Genomic DNA, 27,952 nt, shown 5'->3' with positions numbered 1-27,952 from the left:
TCATTACGGAATAAGCTTCTTCAGCCAACAGGCGGGAGGGGTAGCGGGGTAGTTGCAGACTCAAGTTGCAACTGAAGTTAGCGCTGCAACTCGCATTGCCAACCGGGGTTGGCAACCGCCTTTGATCTTTACCGACTCCGGTCGGAAAACCAAATTTCGATTGCCAACTCGCAAAATCGGTCTCCAACTACGGTTGGCAATGCGAGTTGCAGTTGTTTTAATGCGTGCAACTCAAAATTGCCGATAAATGTCGGCAATCATTGGTTGCCAACTCCGGTGTAAACGCGGCTTAAGCATAACTCACAAGCACACGAAATAAAAGTTCATGATTCGAGAGTCGATACAAAACATACTCGATAGTTACATCAATATATCGATATCACAGTATCGATATATATATATATTATCATGACAGTGTTGGCCTAATGTCATGCGTGGTTTCTCAACGCCGACCTTCATTGGGCAGTTGGGCACTGGTTAAATTGCAGGCTATTATAGGCCATCGACTGGCCACCAACATCAGGAATTAGGCACCTTTCAGCAGACTGGGACAATATAATTATGTAATGTATGTGGCATTTGGGAACCATTTAAGTTGGACCTAAGCACCAACCAGAAGTGAGAATCAATTTATCCCCTCATTCCCACTCACAAGATCTCATATTCATAGTAGGCCTATTAAGCCTACATTATTCTCAGAAATTCAGTCACTAGGGAATCAGAAGAGCGTCACCGTTATTCTAGTGATTAAAATTGCGAAGTTTAGTTTCAAATAAGACTTATCAACCTCACTGATTGGGAATTTTTCCATGGCCTAGAAATTTATCCTCTCTCCAGAATTCAAGCCATTTCTCGAAGTGGTTGAGGACACATTATATCCTCTATAAACCCTGTAGTCTTGAAGTGTCTTCATCCACTGTTTGATTTAAAAATGGCTTGAACTCTGGAGAGGATTAATTTCAAGCTAGCCTAACGATGGGAATACTTCGGTTCCATGCTATGTACTTAGTATACTAACACCCTGCAAAAATTCAGCTTTCCCCTAATTTGATGCACAAATCCCTGTTTTTCTCTATTCATTGACTGGGCTATTGTACTATCATTCTGATCGAATCCCACTTTTCAAAACTAAAACTTTAGTTAGGTACCTATATGCCAATTACATTCAACACTAGGAAGAAGTCAGGGTAAATTAATTGAATATACAATTTATTGATGAATAAAATAATAAATTTATTAAGAATAGAAATTCAAGATCCATTCAAAAGCATCTCTACTCATGCAATAGTCAAGATCCTACATTCTAATAAAAAACTAAACGAAAACTGTTTCAAGCAATTTTTTAACAAAATCAGATACAAAATATCCTCGAAATGAAATTCAATTAATACAGTTCAACTAAACTTGACGCTTCCGAATGAATCTTGCAGACAAATAAGCCTGCAAATGATGTTGAATCAGTAAACTGTTTCTACTACAAATAATCAGTCGACTCTGTATTAGTATTATCAATTTATCAAATGTAGCTAATTAAATTCAATAATCTGAATAAAAATGAATCCTCTCAACCCAAATACAAAGATAATCAAATTAAGTAAATAGATAAACAATAAATGATCAAGTGATGAATTGATTAGAATAAGCAGAGGCGTTTTTACTGATCAATTAAGTTCATATTCCTAATAAGTTTGGTACTGTATTTACAAATATGCTCTACATCTATATAATTAACACTCATTTTCTCATCAAGTGTAGGCTAATATTACAAGAAATAGAATAGAAAATTACAACTACTGTAGACGATTAAAATTCAGATAGAGGTCAACCCTTACAAAGTCTAATGTATTGAAATAACTGAGAATAGTAATGGAGGAATAGACGAGATTGGATGACTTGCAGATTCGATTTCAAAATTTTACTATTACACATACATTCATTAGGAATTGACACAAATTTCGTACAAATTACGTTTGTGATATTTCAATGATTGAAGAAAACAGTTTTAATGAAGTAAATAGTGAATATAAGAAGTTTGAAACTACTGATGCTTTCAAGCTAGAGTTGCTCTAATCTTGTTCGGAGGCACTTGCTTTACCCTCAAAGAAATAATATGAAAGTGAAATTTCAATGAGAAAAATCAAGATGAATACTGGAAAAGGCAGAATGTGTCTGAAAATACTCAACATATCTAATTGTTCTGATCAGAATTTTCATTCAAGTGTAAAATAAGTATTGAATGACAAAGTGGAATAGAAAAACTGAAGAGGACTTTCGTATAGTGGTATTCAATCTGCTATTGCTTTGCCTGGTCGTATCTATTTAGAAAAAGTCTCAAGTTGTGTATAATGGAGAAGGAAAATAAGAAGACTTTTACTTTTTTAAAGTACAGGCAATGGCTTGCTTACTTTCCTTTCTAGAAAACCGAATCAGATATATGATGCAGTATGAAAGCACCCACTTGAATGACTTTGATCACAACTATTGAAACTTGATGAAATAGTAATTCCGATTATGTTGAAGATAACACTCTATTAATACATCATCAAGTTAATGCATCAGAATACATTATTTAAGAGCTTGCACTGTTGTGCAGTATTCATCATGATTTTTCAACAGCCTCAGATTAATACTAAATACTTATACTAAAAACGTGTGTATTCTAAAAGTTCATTAGTGAACTCGTGTCTGCTAATCAAGAACCCTACAGTTCAAAGTGTCATTCTATTGAAACGTTATGCAAGTTGCGGCATAGGAAATGGAAACTGAAGAAGAATATTGATAACCACATCAAGAAGGCTGTGGTGGCATTTCACACACTTTGGGCCAAAGCCCTCATCTCAATGGACCCTTGCAACCAGCATTCTATTCTCCCCAACCAAATAAACTTACTTTATTCACTAACAGGTATTCAATTTATTATCGACCACTGATTCATCAAACATTATAATAATGGAGCTGAGAAATAACTGAGAATTGAAATTAACACATTGACATACATATATATATAAATAATGTACTTGTCAATTATTATTATTACATCATACATATTCACTCTCATTCATACACAATAATAAACTGAATTAGTAGCACATGCTGAACCCTCAATCATCTTTTGGTTCGGGTGAGTGGTCGCCGTTTCTCTCCGGCGATTGGCTTCTTGATTTGGACTTTTCCTTGCTCTGTGATCTGGACCTGTGCACAAAAACAAAAAATATTAATCTATGTTTTCCAACCAATACGATCTAATAACTAAGCATCATTTATATTAGATAATTTCGAATTCTAACTAATATATTAAATATAAACAAAAACGACCTTCCATCTTCAAATAGTTGAAAGTAAAGCATCTATTTCTTATAGACAGGGAATATAGAGACAAACAGTAATTGGGAGTCAATTATTGTCATTACATCGATTTCCATTCAATCGTTTCCGTTCAAACAGATGTTTGGTGAATGGGAATTTGCTCGAATTTACGTAATGGGAAGCACTGACAACCGCCATAATTTTACTAAATGCTCTGAATAAACCATATTAGTTAATCATTAATCAATGATGAATAGAATTTTGAAAAGCAATATCAATAGATTACTTTTGCCTAAATAGTGAAAGAGACCATTGTCAAAAATGTACTGTATAAATAGAATGATCATAGTTGAAATTCTAATTTGTATAGTTCTTAACTGGATATACCGTAGGTTTTGCCTTTTGAAGATGCTATATGAATAATCAGGCAAACTGAAAAATTATTCAAAAACATCAATTTTCAAACAAAAATTATATTTCAGCACAGCCATGGAGAATCTCAATGGAGAGATTTATATCTTACTAGTGATTAATTTAATAATAGACATTAGAAATTTGCAAAGAAATCACGAAATGGATTATAGTAGTTCCTACTAAGAAATTGATATTAATCCAAATAAAAAAAATATTATTTTCACAAAACATGCCTTCAGAAGATGCGTTTGATATCATAGCGTGCAACTGATTTATTCAAGTTTGAAATGAGATGGAATGTAGTTCGGTATGCTGATACTGTTGAAATAATGCTTGTCCATTAGAAGCAATGAAATTACTAAAATATGTTTAATTACTGGAATTACATAAACCAAGACATTATTAGCAATTGTGATGAAAATATCTAGACTTATGCTACTTATACTACTTATGAAACAATCTAGAATCCTTTAACCATATTATTTTTTCAAGTTGCAAGTTCAAGATAAGTTACGATGCGATAAGATAAAAACACAGATAATACCACCCACTCAATTATACCACCATTTCTATTTTTATTTACAAACAAAATTGAACCCACAATGAAAGTAAGACAATTGGGGCAGAATTTATAAGCTATTTCCAAGAACGCTCTTAGCCAAGCACGCTTGGCCAAGGAAGTTCTGAAGAATCGATTATATATGAGACCACCGAAAGCATTCTCACAAAAATTTCTAACATTCAACAGCAAATAGCCAAAAATAAATAAATTGTAATGGAAAAATAAAACCAAATGAATATGTATAACCCACTCTTGAATGAAATGAAGAAAATGAGATTTGAGAAACACACCAAGAATGTCCTGTTCATTTTGAAAGATAGTGAGAGGAAGTTTAAAATTAATATGAAGACATGTAGATGAATGATACTAGTTTGTATTAGTCATGAGTACCGTAACTTGACTTCGGAAGTCAACAGTGTGAAACTTGTTCCCATTTAGTAACTTTCCAGGCCGATTTGTTCCGAAAATTGTGTTAACATCCAAAGAAAAATCATTAGAACTTACTTTGAACTTCTGTTCACTTTAGAAACAGACTGAGATCTGGATTTAGATCTGGATTTGTTAGGTGTCTTTGACCGAGAGCGAGACCTACTATGTTCACGAGATCTGTAAAAAAAGTCCAAAGAAAAAATATGACATTTAAAAAAAGGGTTTATTGATTTCCTCCTGATTGGGAGCGATTAAAAAAAGTACCTGAAATGGTTGTCATGGGATTGAAAATTATGAAAAAAGCTTTTTACAGATATGTAGAACTCTACAGGACAACAAAAATGAAGATAACAAAACATGAAAAAATAAGATAAAAACGAACACAATGCTTCAAGCACAAAAATCTACGATTGGTGGGGTGAGAAATGTGAATGGATGACTTACTTGGAGCGAGATTTGGATCTGGATGCCGACTTGGAGCGAGCACGTGACTTGGAGCGGCTTCTTGAGCTCCTCGATTTCGAGCTGTGGCGACTTCTTGATCTAAAAATCATAGAAAACATATTAGTCGAATCATAATTATTGTAAAAATCTACAAGAAAATCAATAATAATCTACATGGAAAAACCTATCATAACAAATAATCTTATAACTTACAAATAAACATGATCACCATCTTCCCAGTCAATCAACTTTAGGACGGTTTCTTTTCATTAAATCGTGACCTAATACTCGAGTTCCACCCAACCATAATTAGAATAGCAAACTCTTCAATATTCCTACAAATAAAGCTTTAAGTACCGTTTACAAAAACTATTGTACAATTTTTGAATTCACTCAATTTCAAAATTTTAATTCCAATGACCTTCGAAAACTATACTTTGTTTCCAAGATAAGCGATTACGGTAACTTATAGCATTATCACCTCCTATCCCTCCTTATCTTACCCCTTCTTACATGTTATTTCAAGTCTTCAGCCTGCAAATAGTAGAACTTCACATTGCATTGTTGTATAATTTCAAAACTTAAATAATTGTACAATATGGAAAAATAAATAAACAAACTTGTTTAGGATTTTTAGAAAAGCATGCTTCAGTTGTGAAGCAGCAAATAAGAATCGTTCTGATTGGCCCGTATTTCCAGTATAACCACGAACACCAAGAGGTCCTTTTCATAGTTCAGTCACTTCTCATTCCTAAGAACCATCTTATTATCCCTATAATACAACTAAACACGTTCCTAAAATCAGATATATGCAAATAAAATTACGAATAAAAGAAGACAAATACAATGCGACGAGTTAGAATAGTCATTTCACAAGATGACTTGAACAGTTAGTAATACAAAAATTGAAAGCTTGTTCAGAATAGATTTCGTTTAAGCAAAGCAAGACCAAAACCAAAAACAAGGAGCAAACAAATCATGAATGAAGGCAAAGCAAAACATAACAGCAGATCAACGTATCAAACAATTTTTCAAGCCAAAAATCACATAAAATTGAAAGCGAAACATAAAATGCAACTAATTAATATTTTTGAAGGGTTTGGATAATAAGGATGTGCCTATTGCGTTTAGAAAAACACTCCAATTGAAACACGCAAATCTATTTGTTTCATACTGGAAATTATTATAAAAACTGGGGAAACCAAATTGAATCAATTTACAACAATCCCAGAAAAATATTAATTTTTGGATTTAGACAGGACTAAATTTACATGTAGTAATGCTAGTCAGCGAGACTTGATCAATGGAATAGAAAACTATTCCATGCATCTGCATGTAGTACAATTCCTGAATTGAGACAAAACTATTCAAAAAAATCACAGTACTCAAAAATGTCAGTTGAACCGAACATTCATGAGAGGAAATGTTAAAAATGCGTGGGATATTGAAGAAGAGCGGAGCACATTAATAAATGAAAGGGTAGGATCTCTTTCATCAAGGGATTACCACCTTTCATCTCTGCTGAAAACACTTCTGCTGACTCAAGAAGGAATGTAGAAGTTGGGGTGGAGAAAAAAATGAGAATTTATGGTAGGCCTAAATAGTGTAGGTTCCTAGCCGTTTAAAAAAAGCAACAGAGTAAAAACCAATGTAAGACGTGGTTGTGAGTTGACTCACCTCCGCTTCGACTCAGACTCAGTGACTGGCCGTGCGTGACTGAAACAACATTTAGTTCCACATTTGGCCATTTTTACAATTATTGTACATTAAATGCAATCATGTTCATAGTGACTGGTGATTAACTAACTTACACATCATTACATTTTATACGAAACCCATGTTGGAAATTTTTACAGATACAATCCAAAACTGAGACACCTCCCAATCGATCTTCAAGCTTGAAATGAGGGACGTTAGTTTTTCATGAAAATTGTTCTCAAGTATTACATTTTGCACGTGGCAATAATACATGCATGACTTCTATCTGTTGAAGAAAATCACAAAATTTCCACTCTCTGCTTATTTAGAAGAGCGTGTAAATAAGCGAATTGGAGTCGATGTAACTCTCTTTCAAGCAAATTATCTTACAGTTGTAAAAAAAGATTGATCGCCACGTTAATCATTTGAAAAGCCCTTGTTACACCTCAATAAGATGCAATATGAAGAGCATGCAAGATATTCGCACAAAAACCGAGACTAGTACCTCAATAAATAATTGGTTGTAACAGTTTCTAGTCATTTCAATGAATATACATGACCAAGAAAAATGAATCTAGCATCTCGATATTCCAATAAATAAATGATAGTGACAATGTCCATTCATTTTTTCACGGAAACGAATGGTAAGACTAACCAACTTCTAAATAGACTATTTCTTTCGAGTGAAAGTTGTGAAATGTAGTAAGTAAATAATGTTATAAATGTAGGTAGTACATAGCGAGATGGCGCCCAGTTTTCATAGTTTTGAATGAAAGCCAGGGAACACCTACTTCTGAGGTATATATGAAGAGTGGCCATGTTTATCATGTTTGGATAACATCACTTTCGGGCCCGTTTCTTTCTCTATTCAAATTTCGATAATACAAAACAAAACTTTGTCCCAACTTATGTCAAGTTTCCAACCCTAAATCGTTTAAAAATGAGAAAAATTCTGATAGCTATTCGATGAATTCTGATTTCGAAATATAGAACCACAACACAATATTCCTCATTAATTTACATTTTACAGTGATTAGGTTTTGGTTTAAATGTTGAAACCGGACGATAACTTTGAGCTGCTGGTAAACAACCCAAAGCTGATGACTAGTTTTTACGATTCCAGTAACGTTCTAGTTACTAATTAATAGTCCATTCTAATTTTTAGTTACTAATTAATTAATAGTAAAAACGTTCTAGTTACTAGTAAATTAATAACAGGTGTAATTTGAACCGTGTGGACACGTATTCGAACAGTTTACAGGTACAAGTACGAGTCTACACGGTCTAAGTAGCATGCTTCCAGTAACTAGAACATCTTACTTGAATCGTGAAAGCCAGGCACAATACTGAGTGGTTGTGACGAATACACCTCTTTTTATTTAATACTCATCAACGATAACAAATCGGTAAGACTAACATGAGAACTATTTCTTCCAAGATAAGTTCACAGATAAAGAACAACACAGTTAGTAGCTGCTGGGAGCATCTCAGCATGCATTGACTGCATTCAAATGTTTGAGCAATAATCACCTTGACTTTGACCTTGAGCGGCGACGCGACCGGGAGCGCGAGCGAGAGCGTGACCTTGAGCTGGAAGAGCGAGAGCGACGCGACCGCCGTTTGTCCTCCAACAGGCGGATGCGGCGTCCGTTCAGATCCGTGTCGTCCAGCTTGTCCAGGGCATTCTTCAGATCAGAGTAGGTGGCGAATTCCACCACACTGAAACACAAGTCAATGTCCATCAAACATCAAGTCGAACATTTTTCATCATTAGGTAGCGCGTCATTTGCTCAATTAATATTTGAACCTAATAGAGCAATCATCTTAATTTAACATCCTACAGTATTACACAAATGATAGAAGGGAAAGATGACCAATCCAAGGAAAAATCGGAGAAGATAAAACAAAGATAATTCAATAATTACAATCATACAGAAATGGCCAAAAAATAGTGGAGCGTCGAAGGCAGAGTGTAGCAGAGAAGGTAGCTGAGTTTTGAAAATAATGCATAATGCATCTAAATATTTCCACCTCCGCGTCCGGTCGTGTGTTCATTGCAAGCATATCATTTTATATCCTTCTCAGAGTCGTCAATTATTTGTTGAAACACCACCGATTATATAGTTACATCACAATATTAGATAATCGATATTCAAATTACATTAAATTTTCAATGTGATTATTCATTCATTTATTGTATAAAATACTATAATCATAATATAATTATGACATTGGAGGAAAAACTAGGCTGAGCCTGTACTATTCTCTCCAAAAATTTTGATAAAATGTTAATGTTGTCCAAAAGATAAGGTTATGTAATCACACACTGCTTCGTTACTTGATTTTCGGTCCAGGAATGATGATTTAAAATTTCGAATTTTGAAGGTTGATTTTATACTTTAAATGAATCACAGAATGTACCACAATAAATTAAAAACTTTAGAAATATTGCACTTATTTAAAAAAAATTAATACAAAATCAAAAACCTACTCACTATTTGTTATTCACAGCTGAGAATAATTTTCGATACTAGGTAAAATCGTTGAATAAATAGCTATACTGTCATTATTGTAAATTAGTTTATACGTCAGATTGTAACATACTTGAATGAATAACTTAATTATGATTTATAACTTATTTAATTAAATTAGATTCTTCAATCGATAATATAAATTCTCCAAGGTCACTTGAAATATTCAGTGAAATATAGATCCTAATCTAATCTTCCTTCTACTGTTAACCCTATCTTCGCCGCTCCACTATGTTCTGAAATATTTGAACAAAATCTATGAATGTTATATCCTTTAAAATACCAACAAGTAAACAATACATACATTACTTCCTTCTCCGCTCCTGTATGTTTCGACCCTCCCACATAAATTATATTATTGTGAAAAAATCAAGAAAAGATGTTTGATGACATAAAAACTATAGGTATTTCTCTTCACGTTCATCGATATGAATAATCCAAATTAAATCTATCAATGGTTGTGCAAGATAGTTTTGTTGGAAATTGGCTAATTGTATTCAAGTAACAAATAATGTAAAAGGGATAATATGTTCCACATGGATTCAGTTGAGAGTGAAGTGGGATAATGAGACTTTCATATGAATAAACAATTGACATACAGTATATGAAACTGTATAAATTGAATTATGAAATTATAGTTATAACATAATTCATTCATTTATTTATTTATAGACAATAGATACAATGCAGGTAGAAACAACAGGCATAATATGCAACATGTGAACACGTGATAATATTACAACACAAACGCATTTGAAGATCAGTAATTTTTAGATAAACAGATAGAATATCAAGTGAAACAAGAGTAAATGGTTACAATGAACTAAGACACTTGCGACTATTCAAAGCACATCAGAAATTCGAGATCTCACAGAGTTTAACATCAACAGTGGTCAGTTGTCCCTATCTGTTGGTTTCATCATGCGTGCTTTCAGTGAGTTTCAGAACATGACTGTGTTCTAGGAATATATTGAGAATAATTAATCAATTGCATGAATACATTGCTATCATCGAATGGGAAATTGTTACCACCGAAAGATTTGAGATAGAGACAGCTCACCTATTAAAATCAATTCTTTTACTTCTCCCGGAATGGGAGAATATTAATATTATGAGAGAATATTATCAATATTATGAAGAAAGTTGAGAAGTTGTCACAGACTCAAAGATGTAAGCATCATTCAAACTTCATAAAAAGAATCGCATAAATGATAATAAGTGGTAAGTTATCTTAATTACATTGAAAAACTCTGATCGACTTTTGTATAATGAAACATTCAAAGTAGCTTGCTTATTAGACTGAATATTTTTTTATTCTAATCGAATAAATAAAAAATAGTTTGTTCTAAAGAATACATTATATTTTCAATATTGAAGGAAAAAAATAGAGAAGAGTTATCAAAGTCCAATTAATTACTGAATGGAATTCTAAGAGACAAAGCGTTTGAAGTTAATCAGTCAAAAGATTGGCATCAGATGTTCTCAGACCCGAAAGATGTAAGCATCATTTCAACTTCATAGCAGTTATTATCAAATTTTCATAATTCATTAAGTCAATATTGTTCCCCAATTACATAGAATTCAGCAAAAGAAGCTTATCAGTTGAAAGGGTGTCATCAAATTAACTCAGACCCGAAAGATGTAAGCATCATTTAAGCTTCTCAAATAAATTTATTACAACATTGTTATCATAGATAATGCTATTTAGCCTGCTACAACTTCAATAATTATTAAAAAATAAAATTGAACAAATAGCACATCAGAAAATTAAGTTCTCAGATTTTGACATCAACTTGTTATCAGTTGTCCCTATCTGAAGGTTTCATCATATGTGCGTTAATTGCATTTTGAAGGGAATCGGTGTGAGTAATATAGTGGTTCGAGAACGAGCTTGTACTTTCCGAGTTCCTAACTAAATTTCAGAACAATCAATGAAGTTAATCAGTAGAACGGTTGTCATCAAATAAACTCCTCAGACCCGAAAGATGTAAATATCATTTTAGCTTCATAGACATAGGCATGTAATGATAATAAAATATAGTGGTTCGATTAGAATATGACTGTCATTTCTTATAGCACATCAGAACTTTAAAATCTCAGATTTTGACATCAACGTTAGTCAGTTGTCCCTATCTGATTATTTCATCATACGTGCATCAAAACTAAAACCTATGGACCTGCGTTCTTTTACAAATAAATGTTCATAGACTCAACAGCCATCAACTTAAATTTATTTAGAAAGAGTTGAGAAAATATAATTTATGAAATTAACCAGTTAAATAGGGTTTCTTCAAAATGAACTGACTCGAAAGATGTAAGCATCATTTCAACTTCATAAGCATTTATTACTGGCACATTGAGCAATTTCATTATTTATTATATTAAAATGCAATTTGAACTATCCTGAACCCTATTGTAAATGAGCACATCAGGAAATAAAAATCTCAGATTTTGACATCAAATTCAATCAGTTGTCCCTATCTGTTGATTTCATCATTGTGCTTTGATAAAATTGAAGTGAATAGTACAAATAATCTAATATGATTTTATCTACTAGGAGCCAGATATTCATATAATATATTGAATCCAAAACCTTATGTAGTTTAGTTAATCAGTTGAAAAGGTTGTCATCAAATTATTATCTTATATCCGAAGATGATAAGCATAATTTCAACTACTGTATCGACAGATAAGACTTCATAGCACTGCATATTTTGGTTCAATGACTGGCAATCAACCAATAGTGGACTTAAATAGATTTCAAGTAATATTTGTCAAATTTACTCAGCCAACATAATCTACCATTCCAGTTCATACACTTGAAAAATACAGAAGCTGACGCATATCAGATCATTTTCTCAGATTTTGACATCAAAATACAATCAGTTGTCCCTATCTGCGCTTTTCATAATTATTCAACAAGAACAATACAAAATGTTGGGTAGAATATTTTGAAATTTGAGAAAAAAAATTCTCAAGAGAAAGAAAGAGGAGTGAAAATCAAGATTGAAGCAAAAATTGTAACTATCTTGTTGCCGATGGCAATTATATGTTACAAGTATAACCTAAAAAATGCTAATATCACATGCAAATTGACAATGAAAAAATATCGAAGGAAAGCTCACCCTTCGTTCCTTCTATCCTTGTGTGCATCAGCATAGGTCACTTCACCAGCTTGCCGCATGAAATCTTTCAAATCCTATGAGCAAGACACAATAAACCGTTAGAAAAGATTTTGAATTCCAATTAAAACATAATCAAGAGGAATACGCAATTAGAGGATAAAGAACACCAATGTATCATTGTTGCTCAAAATCTTATTCATTCGAATACACATAAGGAATTCAATAATTAATGAAAACAACATCACCAGAATAAAGAGAGCACAAATAAATGCATTGCAAAATATTGCAAGATTTTTCAAGACAGAAAAAACTGTAAGTGTACATCTAAGAAAGAACCAGTAGATTAGTAAACTCAAAAGAGATTATAATAATATGCAAGATGTAAAAAGTTATTGACTTCCAACTGATTGTATTGAAAAATAAATATATAAAAATTTCAATGTCATTCTCAAATTTTGCACGTGTTGATCGAATTCAGATTTATAGGTTCAAAAGTAAAAAAAAACATTTTACAAGAAAATTTCTCATACTGAGAGACAAAACACAAATCCAAATAGACTCCTTAATAGACATGGGTATTAACCACTTGGGTAATATTCATTGAAAATCGATAACATAAACCATCTGTAGGAATTCAACAGAACTGATTATAAATGCCATATTAAAGTGTGCCTATCATTGAAATTCAATGGAATTCAGTCACTGATAATAAAAACCAACAGCAGCAAGAGTCTATATAGCTAATGGTACTTAGTACAGCTACAATATAGTCCAGTCAACGATGAGTTATAGAGGGAAAAGTTTGTAAGACAATTTTTAACCCCGCAGTTCTGTTTAGGGTTGTAAAGAGGTGAAAATTATCAAAAGTCCCCGCCCCTATCCACTGTGGTACAAACATATCAAAACACAGGGGTAGGGGTGCTGACTTTTGATATCCTCCATACTACCCTTAAAGAGAGCTGCTGGGTCAAAAATTATTGTCTTCCAAACTTTTCCCTCTACATCCTCTTATTTGACTGTAGCAATCATTGCCTGGACTGATATATTATATTATCCTAAAGAATGATCCTGATAATATAAAAAAACCACATATCATACAAGATACCTGCGCAAAGCTCCAGTGTCTAAAACAAAAAACCCAGTGCCATCAACTCATATTACTTACAGAGCTTAATGAAAAATTCATTCAAAAAAATCAGTTTATATATTTTACCAAATCAAACTCCTTTCAAGAAGATGCATAATTCGACTGAATTTTACAATTAACAGTATCTTGAATTTGCAACATGCTATTACCGTTTACAGATCTGAATTAAAGAGAATGTTGAATGTTCTGAGTGATTCTATTCAAATTTATTGTGAAATTATTTCAACTGTTTTTTCAGAGAATTAAAACTATAAAAAGTTATAAATAGTAATAATATTTGTAGAAAGTTAACAATAATAGTAATATTATTCAATGATAATGCATTTGCATTAGTTCACTGCATAAAACATAAATACTTTAGTAATCATATACGATTGTAGATAAAGTTCCTATGAATCTTCTTTATAGTTAATGACAAGCGAATTAAGATTTTGTTTCCCACATCATGGAGAATATAATATTAAAACGTTCAACTTTTTTAATTTTGAAAAATCAATCTACTTGGCTACATAATTATCAATGTATAAAATCGTAAAACAATTATTATTTATTCATTAGTTACTTAGTATTATAATTGGAAGTGACAGTTACAATTTATTCAGCTTATGGAACGTGAAAGCAATAAAATTCAGTAGGACAGTGAGTGAGAGCTGATATTTTCGGGATTATTCAAATTTATATAAGTAACTATTTTTATGACATAAAATGTTGAAACATTTTCAAACATTAATTCTTTGCTGAATTGGCAAGATATGAGTTACAAATTGTTTAATAGCACGAAAAAACTCCAATACTATCCAATCATCAACTTTTCATGATCCTCTTCTCATGCAGGTAGGAATCCATCCAAGCGTAGAACCAGAGGTAGAATTATTTGTCCGTGACTGCAGAATTTTCTCTTCATCTAAATTATCCTGATTGCGTTCATTCCACATCTCTGTTCGTTATCTTATCATTTGGTTCTGAAGATTTTTTCTGGATTCAAATCAATTTCCATACTGATTCACTTCTTTTCAAAATCCATCAACATCATCAGTTGCAAATCATCAGCAGTCCAAGATTTGTGAAAGAGAATTGCCATTTTGGTCGAACGTTCAGTAGAGATCATCATCTAAGAGGTTGGTGGTCCACATCCAGAGGCGAAACGAGCGATGACAAGAACGAACCATGGAATAGTTCAGACTGATAGAATTGGAATCAAATCATGTTAAGAAACAAAGTACTATGAACTAGTGTAGTGTTTTCATATTTCTTCATCATAGATTTCAAGAAATTCAACATTCTCTTTTCCCAGGCAGAATCTCATGATAGGTTCTTGCTAAGTTTATGACATATTTTCAACACAAATTTGAAAATGTTGTTATAGAATATTTGGAGTTCCAATTTGGACAAATATCATTCAATTTATGTACTTACAAAGGGAGGTTGTTAATATGTAATTGTAATATTCTAAAGAGGTTAGCTGTAGGAATCAGCACATTGGTACATGTTATGTTTAAAAAACCGTAGATATAAGTGGCACGCATTTGGAATTGAAACATTTTAAAAGAACAATATAACGCACAGAGAATTCAATTCAAAATTAATATTAGAACAATGGTTCTTGAAAATTATCATTAAAAAAGCCTATGGGCTTTTAGTAAAAATCTTTTCCAAGAATTTATTGAGCATGATTATGTAAATAATATTCAGTTAACCGAGAACCAATGTTTCAGGACTATCGAGTTATTGATTTATAGCTCGTTTTTTTCTTTGTAGAATATTTCAAGGGAAATAACGCCTAAGGGTGATGCCACTCTACATTTTACAAATATTGACGGAAAATGATTTCAAATACTTTAGAAAACTAGATGTTTTTTCTCAGATTTTCGACTATTATTTGAAATCGTCAAAATTTTAAATATTAAAACTTCAAAAAATTAATTCAAAGATTTATGAATATAAGCTGCATTCCCGAAAGTATCAATTAACTACTTCGAGTTTATTTTATTATTAACTACTTCGAAGAAATTTTATTCAAATGTGTTAGAAATTGGGTTTTTTCCAAATATAGCAAGTTTCATTCAACGTATGAGAATTCTGCATGAGAACAATTCAGTCCTAAAGATAGTTGAGGGATTTATGAAATGAATTTGTGAAGAATAGCAGCGGTAATTACCTTGAACCACTGGGGAGAGCGCACAGATAATGGAACGGGAACAGCACGCACGCACACAACAGGGGATTTGGATGAGGGACATCGTTTGAGGCTGAGTCCGCCTGCCTCAGCTCCAGCTCACAGTGAGTGAGTGAGTGAGGTTGCATCTCTTCAAGATAAGCCACGCCTTTAACCAGATTCGCTCACATGCCATTGGTTGCCACCTGTCTACTGACCCCACGCCCTAAAACCCTCGGCTGTGGTTGGTTGTCATCATCATCACGAGTCAATAATGGCAAGAGTGCCTGGAGGCGATGGCGCCAAGAGGACTAGGCTCTCTTCGGGAAAAAAATAGTGTCATGTTTATACAAATAAGCATCAATTCATCATCAGAAAGGATGAGATCAACACTGACAGATGTTAGCTAGGATTTTAATACTAGAGGCAGAGTAAGAATTAGGTTAGGTATCAGTCAAGGAAAGGTATCTGTGTTGTTTTCGAGGAAATTGGTTTCTGGTTGCAGATGTCTCTCGTTGGGTTGATCGGTACGTGCCACAAGAGACTCCTTGGGTTGTTTGATACGGTCCACAATAGAGGCGTTGACTCCTTGGGTTGTTCGGTACGTCATGCCGCGTGTCACACGTCTCAGGATTGTTCGTCCCCACGTCACTGACTCCACCACACCTCTCATCATCATCTAGTCCTTGTTTCACGCTGCAAAGGTAACGGGAAACAAGGAAGGAACAGTGCTTCTTTTCAAGGAAAGGAACAAAGGTTTCTAGGTTTAAAATGTGCAACTTATGAATGAATCATAGTGTGATATCTAGTCAATGAGATTTTCAAATGAATATCTATAACTGAACGAGTACTTAGTATAAATGTGAATTCAACGCTACACATATGATGGAGTTGATAGAACTTAGCAATTCCCCCGTAAAGGTTGGACTACGGAAATGTCTTCCTCCTCGCCGGATTCAATCCTAGTGCGCATTATCGTTCCATGTCCCTGCAGAGGTTACCAACATGTCAACGTATTTTTGGATCAACATCTTATGTACATCATCGTAATATTTGTAATCAACGTTGCTTCTAAAATCTCGCTTCCAACTTTAGTCTCTCACTCGTTCATTCAATTCTCATTTTCCATTCTGTGATTTCCCATCACAAAATACATCAATGCAGGCATCAATCACATCAAATGCTCATGGTCCAAGCTTCCTGGCGAGTCAAATCGCGATCTGCCTTTCTCCAAAACAATCTTCCTCAAAACAATAGAATCGTTTCCAATCCAAATTTCTCCAGAAGACGCCGGCTTGAAGGTAATTCTTGTGCTTCTGCGTTTTTCATTTGGCGCCCTATACAATCAGACTCCCTAGGCATGTATACGATCTCAGAGCAAAGCACTGGCGGTCGACGGTGGCAGGTCTTCACGTCGAATAGGAAAAATCCAAGTTCAATCAACATCCATCAATGTGAGAATAATTTTACGGTTTTTAATGACTGTGTGAAATTTTATTTTCCTAAAAAGCTAGTCAATCCATGTTTTGCATGCATTTGAATGATGAAATTTGATGATTCATATTTCTATAGAAATTTAAATATCCAATATGAAATGATGTGAATTGAGTAAGTTGTTCATACCTGCCAGCTGACTCTGCTCGACAAATTTTCCACAATCAAGCGGTATTCAGTTCTTGTCGGTGGTCCATATCTGAAACAAAATTTATGAATTAGATTCATTTCAAAATTATTCGGAAGATTTCGATTTATATTCATGGAACGGAAACGATTTCTTGCATTGATGACATTGGCAAACATTTACAGAAATAAATTACCGATTGGACAAAAACTAATGTATGAGACACTTAATCGAAGTCATGTTGAAGAAGTTCAATGATTGCAACGTTTGTTATTAGTTTCAAAAGGATCAGTTGATTATGATTACTGTGAATCTTATGGGCTTGATGATACTGCTCATCATGAACATATTAAACCCAAAACAAGTCCATACATACAAGATAATAGTAGTTATATTTTCCAAGGTACGACTAGATCATTACGGAAATTATATTATAATTACAATTGGTAAAAGTAATGAAAAGTACACATACCTATCTTGATAGCGGTGATCAGGCTCTCTGAAAGAAGAAAAAAAGAAGAAAATTGTTAGAAAATGCGTTCACAATAGACAGTGGTAACACAGATTATTATTCATATAGTTATAACACTTGCATATATTAAAAGTTGATTTAATACTTGGACAGACAAACGAATTTCTCTAGATTCATTTCCATTATGATTACAATAATTTCTTATGTGATTATCAAAGTTTTTACGTATGAGTCTTACCATGTTCTTTTCATAAAACTCTCCAAGAATTGCTCTAGTTATTATGGCTAGTTATCTAATTGTTTCCTAGGATTAGATATTGATGATAAAATCTTGAGCAAAACTAGCACAGACATAATTTCGTACCTGATTTTCATCACGTATTCGAATGGAGAAGTGAATAATCAAAAAACTATTTAGTTAAAGATTCCTTTTCAACAAATCGAAACTCACCATATAGATGATAAAGTTACAAATAGAATTTGAAAAATTAAACAAGCAAATCTGATATAAGCAATAAATCAGTTCGCAATGACTAACAATCATTTTCAATTTCTGTCAGAAGAAATATAGTTGGCCACTCAAATGGACAAAAAAGCACATTAAAATACTAGAAAATCAATATACATTTCAACAAACTTAAAACTAATAATATATTACCCCACAACCCACTTTCTTGGGAGGGATAAGCTCAAGTTAAATTGTTAAACACTTTATTGTTGTGGTATGGTAGAGGAATTTAACTAAAAAATTAGGATGTAATATTGAAAAAATATATAAAAACAGGTAGCATGTAAGGGGAGAGTATAAGGATTAGGGAAGCCCGAGATTTTACTAGATTAATCCTTTCATTCGAACTGCATAGACAGTTATCAGATGGATGTTTCAATATTTCAATGTTTGATTCACCATATCGAATGAATAATTATTATTATAAATCGATCAATCCTAGTCAATGAGAAGATTAGCTAACTAATTTTAATGACGACTTCAAGGAAAAACGAGATAAGCAAAAATCTTCTACTCTCGTCTGTCTCCTTGAAAAATAAAATCTATAATAATGACGCATTTCGAGTTATTGAACTAATAATGAAAATGTTAGTTTAGAATAGATTTTATTCAACTGAATCCTCAATATCAATACTGCAGTATTGAGATTTCTAATGAAATTGAGTAAGGATTAATCCTTTGTGCTATCACAATCGTTTTAAATCCTAGGAAATACTACAGTTTCGGTAGTTCAACTCATTCTAAATAATTATGTTACATCAAGCTATTTAATAGTTAAATAAATAATGTATAAGTCTAAATAGTGCTTAATGAGACGTTTACAAAGATACCAACAAATGATAACCTTCAGCTATGTTTGGAGGAAGTATCTTAGTCATAGCTTTAGTTTTTCTGCATTTGTTCAACAGATCAAACTTAGGCTATCTAATTTAATTCAATAGCACAACATAGAAATTAATAATGTAAAGTCGCTTTGCAATACTACGAAGTTCAATGGAAGAATCAAATTCAACAAGTTTTCAAAAATATCTAGTAAGTAGATGTTAAAATGACCAGGGATTGAATGTGTGCATCCCAGTCTTCATTCTAGTGTTACAATCTTCTGATCTGTAAACATCGAGATTTTGCGATATATTTCATATTTCCATTCGTTGATATAGAAATGGAGGCAGACACATTGATAAAAGTTTCCCTTAAAATTAATGTTCCCCTCAAAAGGAAAGTACCCAAAATATGTTATACTGTTTGCATTTAGCCATTATTGCAAATTGTATTGTTTAGGAAAATCTAAATGTATTACGAAATAACAATAAGAATAATTGATGTATTGTATTAAACTACCGAAACTATAGTATACTAGTGGGGTGTGGGGTGGGGTAGGTAGGGTGGTTTGGTGGCTAGGTACCTGTCCCCTCTTGATCCGCGCCGGGGACTGGGGGGACCGCGGCGTGAGGGTGGGCCCGAAATTCGACTGCGCCCCAGGCCCCTCCACACATCGCTGCCCCTAGGCGTGCCCCGCGCTCTCTCTACACAGACTCTGCAACACAACAGCGACACAGAGTGAGCGACAATGATCATCTACTTACTTGTCGTACCACGCGGATCGCGGTCGTCGACTTGATCCGTAGCGCTCTCCCCCGCCCCCGCGTCGCGCCGTGCCGCGCGCATGCTCCACTATTACCCTAGAACACCAACAACAAACGCCTCTAGTCCACAGCAGCCAGTCAACACTCCACGCGCAGCACAATAATACTAAAAACACACACTTCATTCCAAAACACCACAGCTCAAGTAGTGAAAAATATTCCTTTTAATAATAGTCATTATTTCCTTTCTATATTTCTTTTACAGAGGTTCAGTTTTAGAATAGATTCCTTTCAATAATCATCATTAGTTCCTTCCAATGCGAAAATTAATTTAATCACTATCTAAGGTATTACATAATGGGTCGATTGAATAAAAACTAGAACCTATTGACTAGCAACTAGTCATTGATTCTAGCTATACAATTACAATTATACTGCTGACTTGAATCATAGCATTTGCTTGAAAATTACTTGGAACTAGCAATTGCTGGCTTTCATTCAATTGACTTAATGAATCAACGAAATAATGATATTGTATTTTAAGAGTGTTTCGATCGTCAGTAAACAATAAACATCAAGTGTAATAAAAAAGTGGAAAAATTGATGATAAATTAATATCATCATTGGAACATAAGAATGCTGGTTGCACCAACCAAAATCAACTGTCTGGATGAATGTTATCTTGAACGAGTGGAATAAGCTCATTTATAATCAGGAATGTGCTGATACCGGAAATAATTAATGATGATTTTTTTCAATCCAATGATTCTATTATTGTGGTTTTATTATTATTAATGAATCAATAAATTTTTGGTGAAGCCCAGAGCAATACTGTATGAATATTAAATTTGGATGGGGTCATCAGAAAGTGAAAATAGTATCAACTACTTTTAATAATGTAAGATATGTGGAATGTAAAATTGATAGAGAAAAGTGAATGAAATGAAAATATTGAGACATCAAAATTAAATAAAAAACAAAAAACTATGGAATACAGTGATTTAGCATCATTCAATATAAAAGAAAAATCAAGTAGGCCTAAAACTTGAAAAATGTAAGAAGAAACTGGAATTTTCATAGAATGGATGAGTTTGTAAATCAGTTGTTTATGAGCCTTCAGATATGTTCTAGTACAATTAATGATTTTTTATGTAGAAAACTAATTTAAATCTCAATAGTTTCTACCAGAATAATGTCGAATAATAATAGGAACACGAGGGAAGCGGCAATATAACAATAATATATAATGGAATGATTATTGTGCTGCTATCACCTCAGAACACATTCGCTCCACCTTTCGCACAATACCCCGCTAATAGGCCTACTCATCGCAACGCAACGCCACGTCACCAGCATCTATCGTCATCTCATCAGACCAGATGCCCGCCCACAACCAGACAACAATTCTGACAATACTGCAACACTTTGTTACAACAATCTTTAATCAATCGACAATAATAAAAATTGTCATTAATACTTGAAAGCACGCACAAAAATTATTAAAACTGAAAACAAAATATTCTAATAATACAAGGTGGGGCAGAGTGGACTCCCTAGTTTCAATCAGTCACTGAAGAGTACGCGCGTGAGTTAGCGGAGTGGGAGAGGTTCCATGTGGTGGGGGAAAAGACGCCATTATTAGTAGACACCATGCCGTGGACTGGCGAGCATCGTGGTTTTGTAGTCGAAACGTTCTTTAAAAATAAGGATAGTGTGGTGGCGACCCAGCGTGCATTTCGTAGACGGTTTGGTTTGAATCGTCATGATAGTGTTCCCGATGCTAAAACCATAAAGAAATGGATTACAAGTGTACGGGCGACAGGATCTGCACTGCCTAGAAAACCAGTCGGACAACCAAAGAGTGTGAGGACACCATAGGCATAATTGGCCCCTACTTTTTTGAATCGGAAGGTGCAACCGTTACTGTGAACGCTGTGCGCTATTGTCAGATGTTGGAGAACTTTTTCTTCCCCAGAATTGAGGAGTATGGTGAGGAAAATAATTTGGAAGCCTTTTGGTTTCAACAGGATGGTGCCACGGCTCATACCGCCCGTCGCTCTCGCCAACTTCTGCAACAACGGTTTCCTGGCCGCTTGATCTCATTACGAGGGGATGTTTCATGGCCCCCTCGCTCCCCCGATCTAAGCCCATGCGATTATTTTCTTTGGGGTTACCTCAAATCTGAGGTTTACAAAGTTCGACCAAGGACCTTGGAAGCCCTTAAGGAAGCAATTGTTGATGTTATCACTGGAATAACGCCAGATATGCTGCGTAGAGTTTTTGAAAACTTCATGGAACGCCTGAATATGTGCATCGCTCGTCAAGGTCGTCACCTGGACGATATCATTTTTAAAACTTAATGAAAAATAAATTGAATTGTATTTATATTTCAGGAATAAAAAGCTTTTGTAATAATCTTGTATGGTTTTTATACAGTTAACCGATCATATCAGGGAGTCCACTCTGCCCCACCCTGTATTTTCGTAAGTATTTAAATTTAGTCGTGCGCTTCAAACAAGACATTGGTGCTTCGTGAAATTTTGAGAGTAGATTTGGTTTAGATGTGTTCAACTGAGATAATTTGGAGGTGAAGTTGCGTGATTAAATTGTACCAGAAAGAAATCCTAAGTAAAATATAGTTCTTAAATATTAACAATATTTTAAACTGACAACACAAATCATTAAAGGATTTAGGGAAACTTGCCTAGAAGTTTCAACTAGAAAAATTGCATACTATCGTTTGTTACAACAGCTTGTAAGGATTAGTTAAGTGACACGAGAAAATCTACTTTCAAGGAGCAATACTTCCTTAGCAACGAATCCAAGATTTTAGTCGCTCCAAGTCTGTAGTCTAAATAATTATATAGATAAATAGAGTTTATTATCCATAGATTACATAGAATCAGCCATGCGGCTAAAATCATAAGAGTCGTCGCTGAGGATTTGCACCTTTAATAAAAATAGTTTGGATAAGTACCAATTAGGGCACCCGTTTTATCAGAACTAAATCATTGTGTTATTTTTTTAGATTGTTAGGCTCTTCATAGTTTCTAGATAATTCAATACTATAACATTTATATAGTATAAAATGAATCAAAGAAATAATAAATATAAGTTTAATAACCCTGCTCAAACGCAATTTTATCAAACCGAAGAAATCAATAAATTTCCGGATCATCAAGTAATAAAACACTTCAGTAAAGTTGCATTTTTTGAGAAAATTAGGATAATCCCAATAATTAATACAGATAATTTCAGCCTAGAACCTGAATAAAAAAAATATTTTAAAAAATAATTTAATTCAATTACAAATTGGTCAGTTCCAAACTTGAAAAGTTCTCGTATCAATAACAATAAATAATTAATCAATTGGAAGATTACAGAACAATTAATAAATTACAAGATTACAACTGACATGGTACACATTATTGAACTGTACATAAAAGATTCATTAGTTCCAATACAGTCAGACTGCACTGCAATTAAAAGGAGAATAATATGGCAATTTAGTATTGATAAAAATAGAAACGATCAACTGTTTCAAATATTTTGGATTTAAATCATTTGTAATCAATATGAATTTCACGTTCAAGCAGAGTTATTAAAAACAAACAATCACCAAAAATAAATTTTCTACATTTTTGCTACATTAAGAGAAATAAATTATACAACTTCCAACTGATTTGTTACAAAATGCGGTGCCATTTTGATTTAGCACTGAGTTTCAAAAGAGGAAGAATACACTAGAAGAATCAGGAATTTGTTCCTGTTGGAAACTGCTGACATAATCATGACTGCTCTCATATAAATTTTCGTCCCAAAAAATGTTCAATAATTATGATAAAAATGATTTGTTCAGAAAATAATGGTCACGCATAATTTTAGTAGTGATATTGAATTTGATGATAACGTACCTTTCTCCAAGTAATTCTTTTCCATTCAATTCATATACCGCATCATCGGCATCTCTATAATCATCAAATTCCTGAAAAGAGAAAAATAAAACATTCAATATTTTTTTAGATTACGGACAAATTACTCAGATTTATTGATTTTGTAATATTTTTAATAATTATCTTATTTTATTGCACTAATCTGTTTAGAAACTCATTATTACATTACTATATCTTTGCGATTGTTTGATAAAGAGAAACAAAAGACGTTAACAATATTCAAGCAGTTGTAGTTCAAAATATCAAAATAATGGAAACGTTATTTTCATGAACATTTGCAGTGCATAAATTGTTAAAAATCATACATACTAATCTTATATCATCATTGAAAAATTTCAATCAATTCAAGATTTTAGTTAATCAATTTTATCCAATCTAAATTAGATAAAAATTTCTATTTTTCATGGTGACAAAAATTATTCAAATTGATAGTGTAATAAAACACGCATTCAATGTATTTACTGATAATAAACAATGAAATAAAATTAAATGTTAATGTTTTTTTGTTTATCACAAAATTTACAGTAGAAGGTCACACTAGCATGATCAACAATATAGCCTAGGATTAATACTAAACTATTATATTATTACGTAAATGGTAAATCATATTTAAAAAATAATTTACAGACATGCAAGAAAAGAATAATAATTCTAGTATTACTTTAGTAAAATGCCAGGTTTTTCCAATTCCTTAATTTAGAATTAGCAGTTAGACAGTTAGCAATTTGGAAAGTGAAGTAGAAAAAATAAATTTTAGTCCACAATTGTAGGTTGAAATATTTTTCAAACAGGTGTGAAAATAAACACTCAATGTAAAGATTCAAAGGACATATTTTTTAATAAAAACAACATGCAATATTAACGATTTACTTCATAGCTCAAAGTAAAAAAGGGAATTATAAATGCATTACGAACAATAATTGACATTGAGACTTTTAAAACTTTTCTAAAAGTTTTCTACGAGTTAAAAGTCAGTCAAGTCAAAGTAATAAACTGCATTCAATATAGCCTATAGCAATCTTTGCAAAGAACTTACAGTCCTCAAATGAGACTTTTAATATTCAAAAACGTTAGAAGAAATTGTCAGAATATTGAAGAAAATTCAATTAAGATTAAGCATTATTACAAGACTTAAAAATCGATTACTATAGAAATATAGTTGAAGACAAAAGTAGTCAAATTGGAGATCAAGGCTAAATTGCACTACAAAAAAGAAGAAAGAGAATCACCATGGTTGATTGCTCATTCATATGGCATACAGATGAAGAGAGCTGTATCGCATCGCATGTAGGCCTAGTAGGCTATAACTTACAAATTATTTTTCAATAAAAAATACTGTTCACAAAAATAAAATACAGACTAGCAATCTTTATGGAACTGTTATAAAAAATATTATGCTATCCAGATAATAAGAATAATGTTAATTTGGGATTTAAAACATTCATTTTGGTTGTTCAATTTCTAAAGGATTCAAGGGGAATTTATTTACTGAATGTAGGATAGTATCTACTGCAAAATGCAATAGTTAGTTCAAATTGACCCATTCCCAAATAAATTGCTGATGACATTTACGTAGATATATATGTAAAAATAGCAATTATTAGTACTTACAACGAAACCGTAACCGTTCTTGAGAAGAACATCGCGAGTTCGACCATATCCCTTGAAAAATTTCTCTAGATCTCTCTCTCTGACACCATATGGAAGGCCACCAACATACACTCGAGAACCTACCATGCTGCAATGAACAAAGGGTACGGTATAGAATGAGATGATTGTAATCCTTACAACTTACCACAAATGCAAATCCATTCTTCATGGCCACCTCCTTGATTCTACCATATTTCCGGAAGAATCTCTCAAGGTCGCGTTCTCGCACCCGGTAGCTTAGGCCACCAACGAATACTCTGGTGCCCATTCTTAAATGAAATAAAACAACTGTCAGCAATAACTAAGCTGCTCTTCGACACAACTCTTCCATTTCTATACTAAACAGCACACTTTAAGGCAGAAGGAAGGTAGGAGATTTGGAAGAAGATGAATATCGATGAAATGTAATAATAATAATACTCTTAAAATGCACCTAAAGTACACGTTCAAGAGTTTTTGAGAGTTTACTGAGTTAAAGGTAACTTGATTAATAGGCCTTAAAAAAGTGACTAGTACAAGTCATTGTTCAATCGAAAGGATGTTCAAAAATGTAAAGAAGTGTGTAAAGCTAGCCACTGAAGTAATGTTCAAGTTACGACTGAACAGTCAAAAACCTGAACAGCGACTGTTAGTGATAACGTGAGTTTTCAGGCAAAACCACTGCTATATAGGTGAACAGAGAAGACTCATTTGTTCGCCTGACAGTCTTAGCATGTGAAACATTAAGTTAGAGGCCAGCCTGATAAGTGCTTTGAGAAAATAAAATAGTAGGTAGAAAAACACGGAATCTTGAGATTTTTACTGAAAATTACTACGCTAATCTAAATTGCATACATTCTTCGTATAATACTACTGTATTACTTAATAAGATACTGCAGAAAAACTGAGGCGCAAAAATTGCCATTACGATTTGCGGTCTAAATAATCCGCATTTCATAACACGCTCATAAAAGCACATATCGCATTTCCTGAACTGAATTCAATAATATGGTCTTTTAAAAGCGTTTATAATTGCATTAAAAAGCTATTCGACAGTCAAGGACGGCATACCCAAGGTCCATAATTATAAATAGGCTTCCAATAGTTTTTAAACTAACTGCGATGCAGGCCGCACCAATAATCAATGTTGTAAACACTTATCCTTGAAGAACTTTTCTGAGCTGATGAAAGAGCGTTGACCCACATTATTTTATAAGAAAAATGCAAATTGCAGACAATTTTAGCGTCGCAGGTTTTTAGCAATAACTTGACATGAATAGATAGGGACAAAATATATTTTAAATTTGTAATGACAAAGCTGTAGTTCATTAAATTAAAGATATCTGAATTAATTAGCAGTATTACATTAATAACTCATAAAATCATAATTAAATTTAGATTCATTGAACTTTTGAACTCTAAAGTAGGTTATACAAATTACAAAAAAGAACTAAAAGGCGCTGTTCAAAAAAAATGCTATGGATATTAACAAATTCAAATGCCAAATTTAGAAAATCAACAGGATTATTATAAACCTTACTGAAAAAGTACCACGCCAGTAGCTACTGTAATTTTAGGCCTTGATTTCAATTCAAGAAATAAGTTATTGTAGCATCTCCTCTTAATCACCATAACAATGTATAATGTTTGTACCCAAGGCTAAGAGATTCATCTATTAAATCAAGTATTTCAATAATGCCACAAAGCAAATGTGCTGTTTTCAACAGCTATTAGAGCTGCTAATAATCTTATGTTAGAAATATTAAAATGGATGTCTCATTCAAGAAACTACAAAAAAACAAAAACATATTATTACCTTGTAATCAGTAGAAGATCTGTTGAGTTTTAAAGCAGCAACTAAATATACTATACATCAATAATGCACTCAATGAATTAAAGTACAACAGCCAACCTCACAAAATGGCTGCAATTGACCAAAGCTGCTACAGCTTTGCTTTTTCTTTCCTTGTGGAAATGCTTCTAAACAGGAAGTGAGTTGACGGAAAGGAAGTTCTACCACGGGGCTGACAGGACTGAAAACAGAGATTGTACTAGTTTCAGCACTAATAGTGTTGTTTAATTCTTGAAAAGAGTGATTCATAAAAACTTATATTTGATGATATTGGTGATAAAAGAATTGATGATTGCACAATTTTCATGGAATATGAAATTATATATAAGTGTGATACATTTTTTATGCTGCTGGCAGCCCTGTCGAAATTGATAGTCAAAGTGGGACAACATCAAAAGACGTTTTCACACTTCACCGACAGTACAAAACAGAAAATTTATTCTTGGCCCTTTCTTTTCTACAGCCAGAATCTTCTGATTGGTCGCTTTCACTCCTAATGACGATAATAATAATTATTGTT

At 33.1% G+C, this 27,952-nt stretch overlaps 1 protein-coding gene across 26 annotated transcripts; it reads right to left on the bottom strand.

The window, feature by feature from the left end:
- Positions 1 to 1,208: 1,208 nt before the first annotated feature.
- Positions 1,209 to 27,630, bottom strand: LOC111053358 (serine-arginine protein 55). Of its 26 annotated transcripts, none has more exons than XM_022340257.2 (12): positions 27,397 to 27,572; positions 25,747 to 25,870; positions 23,913 to 23,983; positions 19,999 to 20,094; positions 17,905 to 17,931; positions 17,435 to 17,504; positions 12,510 to 12,583; positions 8,384 to 8,572; positions 6,833 to 6,871; positions 5,156 to 5,254; positions 4,787 to 4,888; positions 1,209 to 3,192 (listed from the first exon to the last, which is right to left on the bottom strand). In XM_022340257.2, the coding sequence occupies exons 2-12, from the start codon at positions 25,867 to 25,869 to the stop codon at positions 3,102 to 3,104; spliced, it is 981 nt and encodes a 326-aa protein (XP_022195949.1). In that variant the 5' UTR covers position 25,870; positions 27,397 to 27,572; the 3' UTR covers positions 1,209 to 3,101. The 26 variants fall into 26 exon arrangements, with proteins under 26 accessions (XP_022195949.1, XP_022195925.1, XP_022195932.1 ...); XM_022340233.2 differs by lacking the exon at positions 19,999 to 20,094 and adding an exon at positions 19,818 to 19,949; XM_022340240.2 differs by lacking the exon at positions 19,999 to 20,094 and adding an exon at positions 19,818 to 19,949 and having other exon boundaries at positions 25,747 to 25,889; positions 27,397 to 27,569.
- Positions 27,631 to 27,952: the final 322 nt, after the last annotated feature.

The sequence above is a fragment of the Nilaparvata lugens genome, chromosome 7 (genome assembly GCF_014356525.2).
Source record: "Nilaparvata lugens isolate BPH chromosome 7, ASM1435652v1, whole genome shotgun sequence".
Taxonomy (NCBI): domain Eukaryota; kingdom Metazoa; phylum Arthropoda; class Insecta; order Hemiptera; family Delphacidae; genus Nilaparvata; species Nilaparvata lugens.
This window is presented reverse-complemented; position numbering and strand designations above follow the sequence as displayed.

Bases quoted from the DNA above. Each gene is read 5' to 3' on its own strand.
- LOC111053358 (XM_022340225.2), bottom strand. From the start codon at position 25,688: ATGGTAGGTTCTCGAGTGTATGTTGGTGGCCTTCCATATGGTGTCAGA. The intron at 23,984-25,562 runs GTAAGTACTAAT...TTCTCTTTTCAG, and splicing joins AGAACGGTTACGGTTTCGTT to GAATTTGATGATTATAGAGA. The intron at 3,193-4,786 runs GTAAGTTCTAAT...TTTTGTGCACAG, and splicing joins AAAGTGAACAGAAGTTCAAA to GTCCAGATCACAGAGCAAGG.